This window comes from Ostrea edulis, chromosome 7 (assembly GCF_947568905.1).
Source record: "Ostrea edulis chromosome 7, xbOstEdul1.1, whole genome shotgun sequence".
Lineage (NCBI taxonomy): Eukaryota > Metazoa > Mollusca > Bivalvia > Ostreida > Ostreidae > Ostrea > Ostrea edulis.
In genome coordinates, this window is record NC_079170.1 from 20,180,361 (window position 1) to 20,199,268 (window position 18,908).

Consider the following 18,908-nt stretch of genomic DNA (forward strand, 5'->3'; position numbering starts at 1 on the left):
GAATTGTTAAAAAGAGTATTATCTATACGATTATACTAATTGGTAAAGAATTTGTTTTTAAAACACAAAAATGGCACTTTTTATATCTCGAATAAAATTTAAATTGGCTGCCATGACAAAAAATAATGCATATTAAGCAGCTTTACAAGGTCTACGTCAGAAAAAAATCACTTTAAACATAATATTTGGATCATAAACATTTAAGAAAGCATTTAAAATTACTACCTACCGGGCTTTGTTTCCATGGTAACAGATTAAAAAGAATTATTTCATTTATGCGATTTGTCATTTTCTTTTATAATTATACAACTTTTGAAGAGTGCATTGAGCATTTTCATGAACAAAATACAATTTCAGACCAAAAATGATAAATTCTATCTATATTTATTCGTCAAGTATTGCAGTGTCACATTTATTAGAAATTTAGATGTTGGGTGTTTTGTTTGTTTATTTGTTTTTTCTAAATTCAATACAATACAATATCTTTAATTTCCCCGCGGGTTTTCCACGGTCCCGCTTCGTCTTAAGTTCCGTGTTTCATTACTTATATACTAAATCTTTGAAATAAATCCCCTCATCTTGTTCCATTGTTTGATGTTTGTCTACATAGATGAACATACGACTATATCCTTCGCGATAATATCGCCCGGTCAGTGGCGGATCCGTGGGGGGATTAACGTAAAGGTAGTAAAAATGACACTTAACAAATCTGTTTTATGTTGATATGCTGTTATGCAGATGTTGCTCGGACAAAATTAAGACTTTTTAAAGATATACTAGAGAAGACTTTCATTCTTACGTGATTATATCAGTCGCATTTTTAAAAACAAAGTTCAAGCGATAAATGTTGCAAACCTTACCTTAATTTAACAATGTTTTGCAGGTTTAACAATTTTACCGATCGTGTATACATAGTAAATCACCCCGATGTCACTTATTTTAGTGCTATATTTAGGGGACCGGTATATTAGAAGTGTTCCTATACTATGAAGGTGGATATAACTCGGTGTGTATGGACAATTGAGAAAGCTTTGGGGAGCATCAGATACGCGATAAAGGCCTTTCACTAAAAGAAGAAACATTTATATGTTCATTGGATTAGTAATGGAGAAATATAATACTCTGCACTGCGTTTATTTGCGTGACTTCACTATGTCCTAAGTATATACATGTAAATGACTGTTGTTGTAACATATTGCTCAAAATAAAGTATAAATTTGAGTAGATAGATAGTTTTGCACAACTGACGTCAGGATGAAGATCGTGCTGGTTACCCTATTCCTATCATCTTTTTTGTGTCGTTATTTTTTTGATGTTGTTGAAGGACACAAACAGGGTGAAACCGGACTGAATGCGGTAAAGTCTTTAATCTACAACAACGCGGAGGCCACAGTCAAACTGGATTCTACAGCATTGAAAAAACTCATCCAGTTATCGACAACGGGTAATATACTTTTATTACCATTAATCATTTTTTTTCTGAAAATGAAAGGAACTAACACCTTTATCGGAAATACCCAAACCTGGGATGTTGAAAACAATAAACATCGATAGGGATCAACCGTATCCGAAAGACTAGTCTGTCTAAGCTAGATCCCAAAGATATTTTCTTTTATCATTGCCCTGTTGATAGAGCCTATGACCATTAGACTCCAACACTATATAACCGATACACGTATTAACACTTCGCCGCGAGTTTTCATAAAAGTTTATGTATTGCCCTACCGTTCCCCCGTGCATACGTGTAGCTGACTGCAATCGATGGGAAAATACCGAATTTCAAAACTACAGATAAGAAAATGACAAAAGCGAACATAGGGAAATGCGATTTCTTTAACGCAAGATGACCGAAAAGGGGCGTAATTTGCGCTGGATGTTGGTACATGTATTCTTGTCCCATGTATTCATTGTAATTCAAATTAATTCAACACCAAGAAGTAAGCATATATATGCTTGTTATATTCAAAAACTTTTCAACTGAACGGATTACTATATATCAACTGTGAAGGTAAACAGATTGTGAAATAAAAATACTCAAAATTGTAGCGCTTTATCGACTCCGGGTAGTGAAGTACTTTCGGTTTGTCTCTTGATTCACTATTTGTTTGATATCAGAACTTGATATAATCTTAATTATTTTGAATTGCGGTCTTGCCTTTGCAACGCCTTGCAAATATCAGTATGTTCATTTCAAATTTGAAAAACAATAACTTTTCTCTAATTATATCTGATGATATCACCTTTCATCTTTAAGTTACTACATAGAATTGTTGAATGTTTATTTCACCATGATAAATTATGCAATTTCTGATAGTATTTCAGGCCATACAATTCCAAAATCACTTATGATTGATTGATTGTAACTTGCTTAACATCTCTCCAGAGAAATTTTCACGCATATAGACACGTCACCAAGATCGGCGAGGGGCTTCAAATTTAGGCCTTTGCTCGGCGCTTACAGCCCTTGAGCAGTGAGGGTTCTTTAGCGTGCCACACCAACTGCGACATGGGACATCTGTTTTTAAGGTCATCTCTGACATTTACACGTGATGCCGAGCGTCACTGCCTGTGTTAACGACTTAGGTCTGTCGCGGCTTCGATTCGAACACCGGTCTTCCGCATGCGGGGAAAACGTTGTCACTACTAGGTCACCGCGGCATAAAATGACTTATGAGGCCACACTGTTTTTAATCACGACGAACCCACCCCCAAGATTCATCAGCTGAACAAGTGTGATGGTTGTATGCCTCACTGTGCTAAATATAAAATAAGAACTAACAGGCGTATAGGCAGACAAACGGACGAACTGGAAAGTCTATATTACAATAAGGACTGTCAAAAGACGGGCGAAAAAACCCCAACACGATCCATGATATGATATATATGATATTGAATACTATGATTAGTGCAATGTTATCCGAGTTCATTCAATATTAAACGCAAGCTCTACGCTTGTCTTTTAGGTACTCTTCCAACACGTAAACCACGAGTGAGTTTTTCTGTTTATGTTAAATCGAAAAACCTGAAACTTGGTCACGCCACACGGTGATATATGACGGGATCCTGACGAACGATGGAAACGGATATGACGACAGAACAGGAGTGTTCACGTGTCCTGTAGCGGGTACCTACATGTTTGTTGTCGATTGTTTCTCTCCTAAGCCAACATGGATACATATTGTATTGAACAAAATTGTGGTGGGATCTGCTTATATAACGATGGCAAATCTTGGTAGCAGTTAAGTAGAACTGTCATTTTAAAGGCAAGAAAAGGTGACCATGTTAAAGTAATTAGTGGTTGGAAAAACGGCTTCATCCACGTGGACCACTACTCTGGTTTCTCTGGAACTTTGCTGTACTGACGAAAGTAGTTCATGCATTCAAGAAATTGTAAATTGCAATTCATGAGATTTGTGTAATAAATGATAAATGTGTTGATTGTGTACTGAGTTAGTGAGATTGTTCATTACATGAATATTGTTGCCTTTGTTACTAATGAGGCTGGTTTAAAAATATCAATATCATGGTTATTGTCGTAGATAACAGATCTGCTCAAAAATGATAAGAAAATGCTGAAGCGTATATGTATATTTTATATAGCATCCTAACGAATAATCATGTATCCAAGGAAAAATGCTGGAAAATCTCAAAAAGCAAAGACGTGTTAGATATCTTCATTTTGGTTATAAAATACTTCGTTAATTTCCGTGATCATCTTGTGGACAAGATATGTTTGTGTAGGTTAAATTTACTTAGCCCAATTACGAAATATGTGATTGCATACCAACTGATTTTGACAGACGAATCTCATTATTTCTGTAAAGTATGAAAAAATTTAGAGCAGGGTAAAGAGAGACCCATGTAAACACCTGAGGTGAGAAATCCCCGTTGAGTCAGATACATTGATCAAGTAAACAGAGTAATCCAATAGTGAAATCATTATGCATGGAACGGCCTTACAGTTGGTAACACAGCATTCAACATAATATCAGGATATATGATGTTGTACATAACGACCGCGGGATTAGAGAAATGCTCAGTTTAAATGATACCTTTGAAAACTTGCAATATGAAAGGAGAAGATAACGAACAGTAATCCATCACATAACTCGTATAAACACCAGAGGTGGAATCAGGTGCCTTGGAGGGGTAAGCATCCCCTGTCGACGGGAGGCCTACATCTTGATCAGGTAGATAAAGTTATCCGTAGTCAAAATCAGTGTGTCAAGAACGGCCTAACAATCGGTATGAAACACGTTAGGCAGCATTTGACCCAAGGATTGGTTGTATTGGCAAACTAGATAGTTATAACGACCATAGAAATATCGAAATTCTGACTTTAAACGAGACAGTTGAAACCCCTGTACCATCAACTTGTTTGTCAGTAGCCTGTCTCGACTAAAACATTTTACCATGCACAGAAGAAACTCTTGATTATCGAATCAGTTGAAATATAAACACCATATGCAGGTGATAATGAAATATTGCTTCAAAGATATGGACAGTTTACTTTCATATCGTTGAAGCCATCACATGCATACTTATAAATTAACAACTTTTGTCAATAAACTCCCAACCGCTTGCTCCTGAGTTACTGCTTGCACCTTTGATATTGTTTTAGATGTGAGATAAGCATACACCTTCTTTAGATGGTCAAAACATGCATTTATAAAGACATTAACGGTTATAAACATTGCTTCAGTATAAGGTGTTATTTTAAAACGTCAGGGCCAAGAAAGTTTTGTCGCATGATAACTTAAGCAATGCATTGGGATAAAATAAAATCCTGATCAAAACTGAACAGTTCTTCTTTACGTAACGATTCGTTCTGTAGCTTCAATAACCCTGTGAAAAAGTGTAATTTTTCTCAAAACAAAACACGGTCCTCACTACCTTAAACTGAGAGCAGACTGACTTCTAAATTTCACGTATTTGATTTTTATTGAAAAAATAAAAGAGTACTTTTTTAACCTTAGTAGAAGTTATGGTCTTCAGGCCGGGTAGTGCGGTGACTTAGTCATACACAGGTGTTCACGTAGTACTAATCGATACACTACCTATTGTCCGATCATTTTAACAACTATAATTTCCCCTCGATATTTTAATATTACTTGACACCTATACCCTAATGCTAAATAAAAGATATGACCTCCTGTGGTGTGATCTGTCCCATCCTCGCTCTCATTAACTCACAAAACCTTTAATTTGACATCCTTTTCATCGATCTCGATTTACTTTCAGTAGTATCACGACCATAAACTGAGAGTAGATTCAATTCTAAATTTCAAAACAATTCTATAAACTAAATTCATAATTGATTTTATTGAAATATAAACTAACACTTTTTTAATCATCTGTGCTAGTGTTGATAGTTTATTCTCAGTTTATGGTCTTCAGGCCAGTTAGTGCGTAAAGTTAGTCATACACAGGTGTTCAAGTAGTACTAATCGATAGACTACCTAGTGTCCGATCATGTTTAACAACTATTTCCCCTAAATATTTTCATATTACTCGACACCTATATCTTAATGCTAAATAAAAGTAACACCTGTGTTGTGCATTACTCGACACCTATACCCTAATGCTAAATAACAATGAACCGAACTGGGGACCTCCTTCAACCTCGTGAATTTTTTACATTCAGAATTGTAAATGAAAATGGTTGTAAGCATACATCATATTTAGATAGTCGAAACATGCATTTATAAAGACAGTAACGGTTATAAACATTGCTTCAGTATAAGTTGTTATTTTAAAACGTCAGGGCCAAGACAGTTTTGTCGCGTGATAACTTACGCAATACATTGGGATAAAATAAAATCCTGATCAAAACTGAACAGTTCTTCTTTACGTAACGATTCGTTCTGTAGCTTCAATAACCTTGTGAAAAAGTGTAATTTTTCTCAAAACAAAACGCGGTTCTCACGACCTTAAACTGAGAGCAGACTGAATTCTAAATTTCACGCACTTGATTTTTATTCAAAAATAAAAGAGTACTTTTTTAACCTTAGTAGAAGTTATGGTCTTCAGGCCGGGTAGTGGGGTAACTTCGACATACACAGGTGTTCACGTAGTACTAATCGATACACTACCTACTGTCCAATCAATTTTAACAACTATTTTCCCAACGGTCTGGTCCGTTGCATTTTCTCCTTTTCTGTACAAAAGTATAAATTTGTTGATATATCTGTGTATAAACTTCTGTGCATAAAACTAACAATATCTACAAGATACTGATCAATGCCCCAAAACTGCTATGGATGCAGTCTCGCCTTTGATCATTTTTGATGGTGGATCGTTGTTTATTGACATTTCTGCGGAGATGTTGACATACTGTTTAGCAAACGTTGCAACGGATTATATAAACAAAGTTACTGATTTTATATCAACCACATGATAATTTAGTACTTAAATCTAGTTTATATTTAAAAAAGAAATACATAAAGATATAAATATAAAGAATAGAATGTATTTTTTGTTGTTTCATCGGGTGAAGGTACATGTGGCATCCATTGCAGAAAAAAACTACATAACCCGCAAACACGTGTTATGGATTTTTTCTGCAATGCTAGCTACATGTACCTTCATCACCCGATGAAACAACAGATTAAAGAGAGCATTTTATTATTTAAACAAAATAAGTCATCCAGTACTTTGTAATTCGAGCTGGGAAAGGATTTCTGAAGTTCTCAATGGAAGAGTTATACTATATTGTATGTCAAAATTTTAAACCCTCAAACATCTCAATCCGGTCCTCTCCACACTGCCTGTTAATTTCCTGGAACACCTGAAAGCAACCCACAGACAGCTTTTTGAAGACTTCTGCCATTTTGAGGTTCTAGTGTCGAATGAGCAGGTAGTTTTGTTGGTTATGAGCGTAAGTGACCATTATTGGCAGCAATCTATTTTCACTTGAAAACAAACTGGTTGCATCGTGAGTTAGTTACTAGTATGTATGAAATAAACTTTTCTTATAGAACAATTCTCAGAAAAAAATCATGCGACCTCATAAATACGGGGTCCTGATTGAAACAAACACAAATAGTGGTATTTATTTTTCTTCTTTTTATCACTTTTGTGATATTTTGTCCATTTAGAACTACTTCTATTTTTAAAACTAGTATTACAAATTGTCAATGTTGCCAAAGTACATATGTATAAGTAAAGCCACATTACATGTTATTTAAAAATGCAGTAGTTCAGAAGTATTCAAAATCTAATTAAAATCAGACTTCTTAGATCCGCGCCGTATGCTCTGCGTAAGAAGCTATTGTAGCGATTGTGAGCGTATCATAGGATCTGATTTTAATTAAATTTGAAGTATTCAGTTCTTTGAGATGAAGATATACTTTTATTGTGTGACATTCTGTGCATCGCGAGATATTTTTCCCGTTTATCTCTACTAAATCTGCAATTTGTACTAAACAAAGTAAATTTGAAAGTGTTCAATGTCAAGATATAATTGTACATGCATATCCTTCACGCCCCATTCATTACAGTATTCCACTCATCAATTGCTGATTGCACATTATCGCTTTGTAGCCTCTATTACTCAGATAGGTCTTCAGGAATTGACTCTGTTTTGACATGATATGGCATGTTTACGTGTCACGATATGGTGTTTATGAATTGTTTGACAAAGTTCTAGAACATTCTAAAATATCTATTATAGTGTAATATTGTTATGGGTCGGAACAAACCTTTAATGTAGCGCAGCGGAATTTACTAACAAAAAACAATTAAACAATTAATATTTATTTACAATTAATAATTGATAGAAAATTGAAACAATAGCAGAACTACTAACTTACGGTAGGTGAACAATAAATCCAAACAGAATTTACACACACACAAATATAACTTCCAAAATTGTAATATACACAACAAATATTATAGGATTAAACATTCTTTTTGAAGAATTTATTGATGTGTAAACTCTGGACATTTTACTCACAAACTGAATAAAAGTGCAACAAATTTTTATGTTAAGTTTGTGAGTATACACATCGATACATTCTTAAAAACTAATGTTTATCATTATACTATTCCAATTCATTCACTGCTTTAACGATTTTGAAAAAAATAATTAGTTTCCCCGCACTAAGTTGAAATTGTTTTCAGGCGCGTATGAATATATCACGTTTTCGGATTTATTGATGTGTATACTCTCGTTCAGCTTCATTTTTGTCCAATCAAAACAATTGTAATGGATAACATTGGGATTATATGTACATAAACCATTTTTCTGTTACATTGAATATCATTCAAACATAGTATGCACCGGAAATGGTTGTGTAGGCAGTTTGTACAGCCCATTATTGCTGTGTGAGAAATGCTGAGTCTCCTTATATGCTCCATTGTTACTGTAGGACTTATTTGTTTTATTCTCATATTGTATTTGTGTCCCACGATGTTGGTCAAATGGTTACAAATCGTCCCCACCTGACACGTGGTAACAGCCCCTCTCTCTCTGCTGGCTGTTTAGTTTTTTAGCTGTGTATCATTCTTGTGAGAGAGAGAGAGAGAGAGAGAGAGAGAGAGAGAGAGAGAGAGAGAGAGAGAGAGAGAGAGAGAGAGAGAGAGAGAGAGAGAGAGAGAGAGAAGTGTCGGTTTCTATATTTGTGTCACGTGGAACACCGTGCAAGGCGAGTCAGGGTAGAGGAACCATTCCTCAAAATAAAAAAAATTATGTTTACTTAAAATATTTTATAGTAATCTTTGAATGTTAAAGTCTGATATATTGTTTGGTGATGCATGATAAGCATGGTAGGGGTATTTTGCATCATGTCTAAGGAGATGCAGAGATTGACCAATCAAAGTGTAACAATAGAATTTCGGCCATGCAGCGCGTCACTTTGCCTCTTTCCCCACCTATGTACAGCCTTGGACGACGGACGGTTTTTCAAGTTTGTGAGTTAATTTTTAACAAGTATTCGGTCATTCTCTACCCAGAGTTCTGTGCGCTTCTCGCACTACACCTCTGTCAACGGCTTTTTACAGAAATCTTGTAAAAGTTTCTAATATCTAACATTTATGTTTTGGACTAAATATTTAGTCATATTATGAAATGTTTTTGGTGCAATCAAATTGATGCTTACTGTAAATTGTTTAAAATCGCCGTTTTCTGATCATAAATTTGGAACTACTTCGTAATATGCGTATGAATGTAGGACATTCATGTGGTGGAGATTTAAATGTAAACATGGAATCAAAAGTAAGAAAGGCTGTAAAAATACGATAAAACTTGTAAAATAAGAAACAAACAGCTAAATGGTAAATATGTACTTATTAAAGTGCCAGTGGGCCATGAAAAGAGCCTGATGTATCACCTGTTGCCAGAACTTTTAAAGGGAAAGGAAACTGAGAATGATTGTTTATATCATGTGCTTATATTGTCACGTCATTCCAAGCGTTGACAGAGGTGCATGTGAAGCTTTGCGTAACGCGCCCTCTGGTGAGAGAATGGTATTCGGTGAGTAAAATTATATTATCATATATTCAACGGGTTAAACTTCAGTTGTCATTCTGGATCACCCAATTGTACGTCGTTTCACGAATATATGGTAATTTGCGATTCTGGTCAATCTTTGAACTAGTAATGTTTTTAATTACTGACATTTTATGATTTTTACAGTACTATATACATGACCTAAGTACTTGTTTCAGACTTGCCATTTGTATACCGTTTTGGGTATTTTCATTTTAGTTTCAATTTTCACCCTGGGGAGTTTCCCCATCGGTTTTTGTAATTTATCTAGGAATGTACAATGATGCCTTCCAGGGCCCAGTTTCACAAACCTATCCTACAACTAAGATCTGTCTTAAGACCAAACTTTGTCATAAGATCCATCATAGCTTTTTCACAAAACTGTCATATCTTAAGATTGTTAGAAATCTTAAGACATCTAGATACTTGTATTAAGTGTATACTGAACATGGTGGTGATCTATGTTTTGCAAAGAGGTAGGTAGCTTATCCGGAGGGAACGTGGTTTCAAGGACAGAAACAATATATTAGACTACAAGGAGGGTTGATAAGCTTATACTACGACATGTGATCTTTATGATGAACTCAATATTCGTTTAGAATATCCCACAGCCAACCTTTTCCTACTCTCGCTGTTAAGGGATATCCACTTTTTCTTCATTTCGTCCCCCGACCAGGCATAATCTCTATTGCTTTTGGAAGTGACATCTCCCCAAGTTCCTTCATAGCATTGGAACTGTGGATTTATTTTGAAAACAAACGTCTTTTCTTTTCTCCACCTCATCGAAGAATGCTGATATTTCAGCAGCTGAAAAGTTTGGACATCGTTTAACTACGGATAACTCTTTTTACCTAATCAGGATATAGGGCTCACGGCGAGTTTGACTAGTCGATAGGGGATGCTTAATCCTCCGAGGCACCTGATCTCACCTCTGGTGTGTCCAGGGGTCCGTGTTTGCCCAACTATCTATTTTGTATTGCTTATAGTAGTTATGAGATTGATCACTGTTCATTATCTTCACCTTTCATATACATCTTAAATCTTTTGACACTGATTTGTTTGAGAGCATGCACACGGCCTTCGTAACCGCTATGTGGTCATAGATAAATGCATTCGAATACCATTCATTTATTGTTTGTAGACGCAAAAGCAGTGTTGGATAAATCTATTTCTACACGTTTTAATCGTTTTGATAGTTTTCCTACTATTTCATTTCATTTAGTTATTGACTTTTTTTTTTACATAAGAAAACTTTTGCGCCCAGTATACATGTATAGTCCAACACACGTACGTATTTTGTTCGACTAATGCAAAGTTCGTTATAAATTTGCTTAAGTATTAACCATGTCTTTGGTATTTTCCTACCCGCCCTCATCCTCATTCATTGAATACCTTTTTGTATTCAGTATATTATTTTGTTTGAAAAAACAAACAAGTGCGGCGTTGTTAACTTGTAACAAACGTATCAATCCCATTGTCTTTTTTCTTTATATTTCAAATCAGTTAAGCAAATATAAAATATAAAATGAGGGAGGAAATAAGAAAAATATATAAGACATTTGATGTAGCGTTTCTATGAAAATATCATTCAATGTGTAACGTGTTTAGGTTCGATGATTCGGACCAGTCTGGGGCAAGTATGATTATTGATGAATGAATATGTATTTACAACAAATGAACAGCTAAGATAACGAACGAGTCAATATATACAAATAGTTTTCAGGATTACCTATCCTAATCACACATAGCAATGAAACCTATAAGGTATGGGTAAACAAGGCTGGAACCTATGCTAGTCTGTATCCACTACCGGACAGATACTTGTGTAGTATGTTCGTCCCACTACAACCGGACAAATCTCGACACCAATAAGGCAATAACAGAGGAAATACTTTATTATTATCCTCTAGACCAGTATACTCGCCACCGTATATTTAATTACATTAATACACACCGTATTAAATCTTGTCGTACCTTCTCTTCTGTCGAGCTCCGAAATTGAACTGCGATCTTTCGCCAGAACGCCCGTATTTATACTACTGAGCACCCGAACTACCATTGGATGCTATCGTAATGCCCTATGATAAAGCCCGGTTGACGTAAGCGTTATATTTAGCCTCCAACAGGTTATGATACATCCCGAACCCGATCTCAATTTGTCACAAATGTTTTCATTTTTTTTTTCACAATTTCTTGAATGAAATAGAACACAAACCGAGTGTAACTTTTTGAAATACAATATAAAGTGTAAAGTCGCACAATGTAAAAGAGAAGTACAAAGTATTAAATTTTATAAATAAATCAAATCATCACAAATAACTTAAATCGTAATATTTCAACTTCTTGTTTATATTTCTATATACTTCAATCTTTCATATACCTGTAACATTTAAATTAATCCATGCTGTTAAAAGTTGATAAAAGAAACACAGTGTTTTACAATGTAACGAGTATAACAACGTCCTGAGATCTATCTAAAGATTTCTAAAGTTAAGATAGTTTTGTGCCGTATCTTATGACTGTCATAAGTCAGATCTTAAGACACTTTTACGATCTATCTTATGACAATCTTAAGATAGTTTTGTGAAACCTGGCCCAGGTTTATCTCTTTTTGTGAAGGTGATTCGCCAATTTATTTATTACGGCCTTAGTTGATTACTAAAATTTGTTGAGTTTTTACAGTACTTTAAGCGAAACCTAAGTACAAGTTTCAGGCAGTCATGTACTTGCCATTATGTACCTGCATGGGTTTTTCGTTTTAGTGTCAACGTTTACCTTGGCGATCTATTTGATTTATCTAGGAGGGTATATTATACGTTCCAGATTTAGTCTTTATGTGAAGGAGAATCGTTAGGGAAATGTCTGGCAATTTACTTGTTACGGTATTAGTTGATTGTTAAAATTCTGTGAGTTCTTACAACACTTTAGGCGAGACCTAAGTACGTGTTTCAGGCAGTCGGTGTACTTGCCACTTGTATACTCGTTTGGTTTTTCATTTTACTTTCAACTTTTACCCTGGCAGTTTTTCCATCGATTTTGCGTGACTTATTTAGGAATGTACAATGATGTTTTCCAGGTTTATCTCTTTTTGTGAAGGTTAATCGATTGGAAATATGCCCGCCAATTTATTTATTACGGTATTAGTTGATTACTAAAATGTTTAGAATTTTTACAGTGCTTTAGGCGAGACCCAAGTACGTATTTCAGGCAGTCATGTACTTGCCAGTTTGTACACGCTGGGGTTTTTCGTTTTAGTTTAAACTTTTACTTTGGCGATTTTCCCGTAGATTCTTTTTCATTGATCTAGGAAGGTATATCATTACATGTACCTTACTGATAAATCTTTCTGTGAAGTATAGTCGTTAGGGAAATGTCTGCCACTTTCTTTGTAACGGTATTAGTTGATTACTAAAATTCTATTCTTTCCGCACATCTTTGTACTCCCAATCTGCTCAGATTATTGTAGGATTACCATGATCAGTTTTATAGCATAGTCGAAAAACAATTAACAATACATAGGGTGTCTTTGGTCAATACATCTTTCTTCGTGGGTCTGAACTTTCCCTATTTCGGTGAAGTCAGTGGCGTTTTCAAACCCATTTTCATGATTTTTCGGTTAAGTCCAAGTTTTAATTACTGGAAATTTGGATTATCTCCAATTACAAAATTGATTTTTTCTCATATTTATATTTTATGTCTGGTAAATTATATGACATTGTTAATAGTACTTTTGATAATATAAAACGAATTATTAAACGTCACAAAGGTGGCAACACACGACAAACTGTTATACATACTTATTGATCATTTGAGGATAAGACATGATGTTTTTAGTGATGAGAGGATCATGAACACAAATATAAATTTAATGGGTAATTGGGATATCAAAAGACTTATTGCATTAATATGAATGTCTTTAACATTGAAGGTTTTGCAATGATTTGATGAAAGCAGCAGATCAGGTAGAGACCGACAGCAATTGGTGAATCCCAAAACGAAAAAAATTAAATAACAAAAACCCATCATTATCTAAAACATTAAACATTGTCAAATACCTTTAGATTTTTTTTAAAAGGTACATTTTATCAAAAGTTATGATTTGTATTTTGTACAATTTAGAATTTTTACAAAATGGGTATGTATGATTTCACAATAAAGAAGAACTTGATTAAAAAGTGATGCATTTCAATGGTGAAGGAGGGCATCTTTTGAATTCTGAGAACTAGATGTCTTAAAATTTTTGTTATTAAAAAGAACATATAATTCTACGTTTCTCTATTGTAAAAGTATGGCCCGGTCTATAAGTAGTGCTTGAAACTTTTCGGGGTGACATTTTTCCCCACCTCACCAAATGACTAATTTGCTCACGGTTCACTGGTCATAAGCAACACTTCTGAGGAATATGAATTTTAAATATCGTTCGATTAGGTTATACCTATGTTTAATGTGCAAACTATTAAGGTGGGCATAACTCGGTGTGTATGGACAATTGTGAAAGCTTTGGGAGGCATCAGATACGCCTCTCACGATAAAAACCTTTCACTAGAGAAGGAACATTTATATGTTCATTGGATGAGTAATAGAGAAATATGATACTCTGCACTGCGTTCATTTGCGTGACTTCACTCTGTTCTAAGTATCTACATGTAAATGACTGTTGTTGTAAGATATTGCTCAAAATAAAGTATAAATTTGACTGGATAGATAGTTTTACACAACTAGTGTCACATTAACGTCAGGATGAAGATCGTGCTTGTTTCACTATTCCTATCATCTTTTTTGTTTCTTTATTTCGTTGATATTGTTGAAGGAGACAGACAGGTTGATGAAAGACTGAAGGCCTTAAAGTCTTTGATCTACAACAACGCTGATACCACAGTCAAACTGGATTCTAAAGCATTGAAACAACTCATCCAGTTATCGACAACGGGTAAGGTATTCTTTAATATGATTATTCATTCCTTCTGAAAAAGATTAAACATGTCACAAAGGGACTTACACCTTTATGGGGAAGGTAGAAAACAAGAAACATTGATAGGAAACAATCTTATCCGAAAGACAATTTTGTGTGTTAAGAACCCAGGTGAAAATAAACCACTTATCAATATGGTCTGGAGGCCGTTTTCTTATCTGGTCACTTAACATTTTGGCTAGAAAATTAAACGAGATTATCCGTATTCCGCAAATGAATATGTCCTAGGTATTGTGACTCTAGGTCTGAAAGGACATTTACTTAAGACCAGAAACAATTTCCGTGTGCCAGTATCAGATTGCTTGACCGTTAATCTTACAATAATTGTCTTACGTCTTCGCAATGAAATACAATATTAGCTATATTTCTTATATAGCTTCCTATTTACGTCATATCACGTCCACTTTTACTTGATGTTAACCGTTTGACTCAAAGTTCAACAGAGGTCACACCATTTCCATACGATTAAAAGTCTATGTGCAGCGTTTCTAGGGATAAAAAAAATCAGTCAAATGTAAGTTACATTGAAGTCCCAAAGCAATTCTCTTGTATCAATGTCAATGTCCTTTTATATAGCCTTAGTTTGACATTTAAACCCCCAAAACACCGGAGCTGATTTTGTTCCATGTACCTTCATATGTAATATTCAAATTAATCCAAGAAGTAATCATATAATAGGTTATGGCATTCAAACGCATTTTGATTTGACGGATTTAATACATTTCTCGAATGTTGATTGTGGAGGAAAGAAATATAGTGAAACACAGATAGTCATATCTGTAGCGCTATATCAGCTCTGTGTCGTGAATTATCTGAGATTTTTCTCTTGATTCACTATTTTCCTTACAACTACAGAAGCTTATATTGTGTTTTAAAGTTGTGGTCGTGTTCTAGCATTAGTTTGCAAATATCAGTAGGTATGTGTGTTGCAAATTCAAAAGATATCGATTTCTATACTGATAGTTAAAATCAATAGATAGAGTTGCTCAATGCTTATATCACTATAATATTACAATTTATGATTGTGTTTAATGCCATAAAATTCACAAATGAGGCCACACTGACTTACATTTAGATAACATCACACCCCCCCCCCCATTCATCAGCTGACCATGTTTGATGGTTTTACGCATCATCGTGCTCAGGATATAATTAAAAAGCTAACAGACGGATAACAGACAAACGGACGGACTTGAAGGCCCATACCAGAATAAGGTCTGTCTAAGGACGGGTGTAAAAAGCCGAGAGCCATTATGTTGAATGTTATAAATACCATAAACCTTTCAGATTTCTTTCAAGCAATAAATGCGAACTATGCTTTTCTTTCAGGAAATTTTCCAAACTGCAAACGAGTGAGTTTTTCCGTTTATCCTGCATCAAAACACCTGAGACTTGGGAATGGGCAGACGGCGATATATGACGGAATCCTGACGAATGATGGAAATGGATATGACGTCAGAACAGGAGTGTTCACGTGTCCTGTAGCGGGTACCTACATGTTTGTTGTCGATTGTCAATCTCCTAAACCAACATGGATACATATTGTACTGAACAAGAAAGTGGTAGCAACTGTACATATATCAACTGCTAACCAAGGCGCATCTCCGGAGCAGTTGAGTAGAACTGTTATTTTAAAGGCAAGAAAAGGTGACCACGTTAAAGTAATTAATGGAGCGAACAGCGGCTTCATCCACAAGGGTCACTACTCTGGTTTTTCTGGAACTTTATTGTACTGAAGAATTGATACAGATAAGAAATTGTAAATTACACGCCACGAGATTTGTGTAATAAAGGATAAAACTGTATACTGAGTTAACGAGATTATTCATTACATGAATATTGTTGCGTTTGCTACTAATGAGACTTGTTTAAACAAGTTCGTATCATGGTTATTGTCGTTTTTAACTGATATGAACACGTTAAATGAGAAGAAAATGCCGAGTCGCTCATGTAAATTGTACGTAATATTCTAACGAATAATCATGTATGCAAGGGAAAATATAGAAAAATTCAAAACGCAATAACGTGGTGAAAATGATAATTATAAACAAACTTTGCAGTGCATAGATATAAACCATCTTATACGTAATCCACCAACATGTTCTTGTTCTTCATCTTCTTTCAACTACAGTCCAGCTGGACATGTCATTACTGGTAATGTTGATATAGTTGAAAATGAGGACCTCAAATCACTTATTCTTAAAGGTCCTAAATACAGAGAACCTCGGTCTTTTAATTGGCGACAGAACTTCATATCTATTATGAGTTCTGTCGAAGATTATGCCAGACGATGGGCTAAATATGAAAAAGAAGAACTTGATACATTGTCAGAATGGGTTAAAAGCATAAGAGGGATATTAAAATCCAACATTAGACACATGAAAACAAAAGTACGTACCATCTATCCTTCTGTGTTTAGTAAACCAGAAGTGATAAAAGAATTAGATAGGTTACATGAGGAATATGTTTTGGTTCCAGCTGACAAAGCTAGTCACAACATTGTCTTTGTTTGTAAGGCTCATTATTACAACTGTATTTTAAACGAACTTGGCATTAATTCCACTTTTGGTAATCATACTTATACTCCAACTGCCCTTTCAAAAGACGAAATTCTTCAAAACCATGCTTCAGTTTTAGACACATTAAATATTCCAGTCAATGGGTCGAATGAATATGAGTTACCGTACCTATACTGGATTCCTAACTATATAGAAACCCTTACAAACAAAGATACATTGCTGGATCCAGTAAGTGCTCTACCAAGCCCCCATCTTCAAACTTACTGTGCGACTACATATGCCAGAAGTGGTGTTAATCAAATGTGGATTCTAAAAAATTCTAAAGAACTTTTAGTAAACTTGAAATCACAGAATTTTCCCCAAATCAATAGCATTAAAACCTATGACTTTTCAACACTATACACGACCATTCCTCACGATAAATTAAAGACTAGACTTTTTGACATCATAGACAGTTGCTTCTTCAACAAAAACTGAAAACGGAAATATTCATATCTAGTGATCAGTCATTCAAAAACTTTCTTTGTTAAACACCACTCTGATTCCACGCACAAGTAGTCTGAAGTTGAAATAAAAAATATGCTAGAGTTCCTCATTGACAATATCTTCGTGGTCTTTGGTGATCAGGTCTTCCAACAGTCTGTTGGAATTCCCATGGGCACGAATTGTGCTCCTTTGTTAGCTGACCTGTTTTTATATTCATATGAAGCAGAATTTATTCAAAAACCTCTACGTGAGAAAAAAAAATCTCTCGCTGTGACCTTCAATTCGACCTTTAGCTATATCGATGACGTTTTGTCTATTAACAATGATAGCTTTCATTCATATGTCGATTTGATATATCCCTGTGAGCTTGAAATAAAGGACACCACAGAGTCGTCCACTTCTGCTTCATACTAAGATATTTTATTGAAAGTAGACATTAACGGCAAACTGACAACTCAACTGTATGACAAAGGGGATGATTTCAGCTTCTCCATCGTCAACTTCCCACATTTATGTAGCAATATTCCATTATCACCTGCATATGGTGTTTATATATCTCAACTGATTCGATATGCAAGAGCTTGTTCTGGGTATAGTCAGTTTTTAAATCGAGATAAACTACTGACAAACAAGTTGATGGTACAGGGATTTCAACAGTCTCGATTGAAGTCAGCATTTCGGAAATTCTATGGTCGTTATAACGATCTAGTTCGTCAATACAACCTCGCATTGGGTCAAATGCTGTCTGACGTTTTTCATACCGATTGTCGAGCCGTTCTTGGCACACTGAATTGACTGCGGATAACTCCGTTTACCTGGTCAGGATATGGGGTTCACGGCGGGTGTGACCGGTCAACAGGGGATGCTTGCTCCTCCTAGGCACCTGACCCCACCTCTGGTGTGTCCAGGGGTCCGTGTTTGCCCAACTATCTATTTTGTATTGCTTGTAGGAGTTATGAGATTGATCACTATTCGTTATCTTCACCTTGGATGTAGAGTTATGATGATTTTCATTGATTTCCGTAATCATCTTGCGGACATGCTATGTTTGTGAAGATTGAGTTCTGTTTGGCGAGAAGTAAAAGTTTGATTGCATACTAACTGATTCTGACAGACAAATAAAAGGTGAAAATAATGAAAATTCCTACAATGTATAAGCTATACAAAATAGAGAGTTGGGCAAACACGAACCCCGGGACACACCCGAGGTGCGATAAAATGCTTAAAGACCCAATTTTAATTTAACACCCCCAAATTATAAGCTGCCTGTCAATCAAACATTTAACAATAGATCTCAGGTGGAGTGACATCTGCAGACACTGTGGTCTGGAGTTACCCCAGAGAAGGTGTTTTGATAACAATAACAGTCAGTACTTACAGGCATTCTTTAGATGTTGAGGAAACCCAGTATACCTGAGTTTTGATAGCATTGACCTGTCCACAA

At 35.2% G+C, this 18,908-nt stretch overlaps 1 protein-coding gene and 1 pseudogene across 2 annotated transcripts in view; both read left to right on the forward strand.

The window, feature by feature from the left end:
* The first annotated feature begins 1,254 nt into the window (after positions 1 to 1,254).
* On the forward strand, positions 1,255 to 3,362 carry LOC125655514 (C1q-related factor-like; annotated as a pseudogene).
* A 10,725-nt stretch (positions 3,363 to 14,087) lies between these two features.
* The window catches only part of LOC125655511 (complement C1q-like protein 4), a 215,811-nt gene continuing 210,990 nt past the window's right edge, over positions 14,088 to 18,908 (forward strand). The window contains exons 1-2 of one of the 2 annotated variants that reach the window (XM_056143630.1): positions 14,088 to 14,417; positions 15,789 to 16,255. In XM_056143630.1, coding sequence (XP_055999605.1) covers positions 14,228 to 14,417; positions 15,789 to 16,195 — 597 coding nt within the window. In that variant the 5' untranslated portion in view covers positions 14,088 to 14,227 and the 3' untranslated portion in view covers positions 16,196 to 16,255. Of the gene's footprint in view, positions 14,418 to 15,788; positions 16,256 to 18,908 lie in introns of those variants that run through there. The other variant, XM_048885841.2, reaches the window with a different exon arrangement.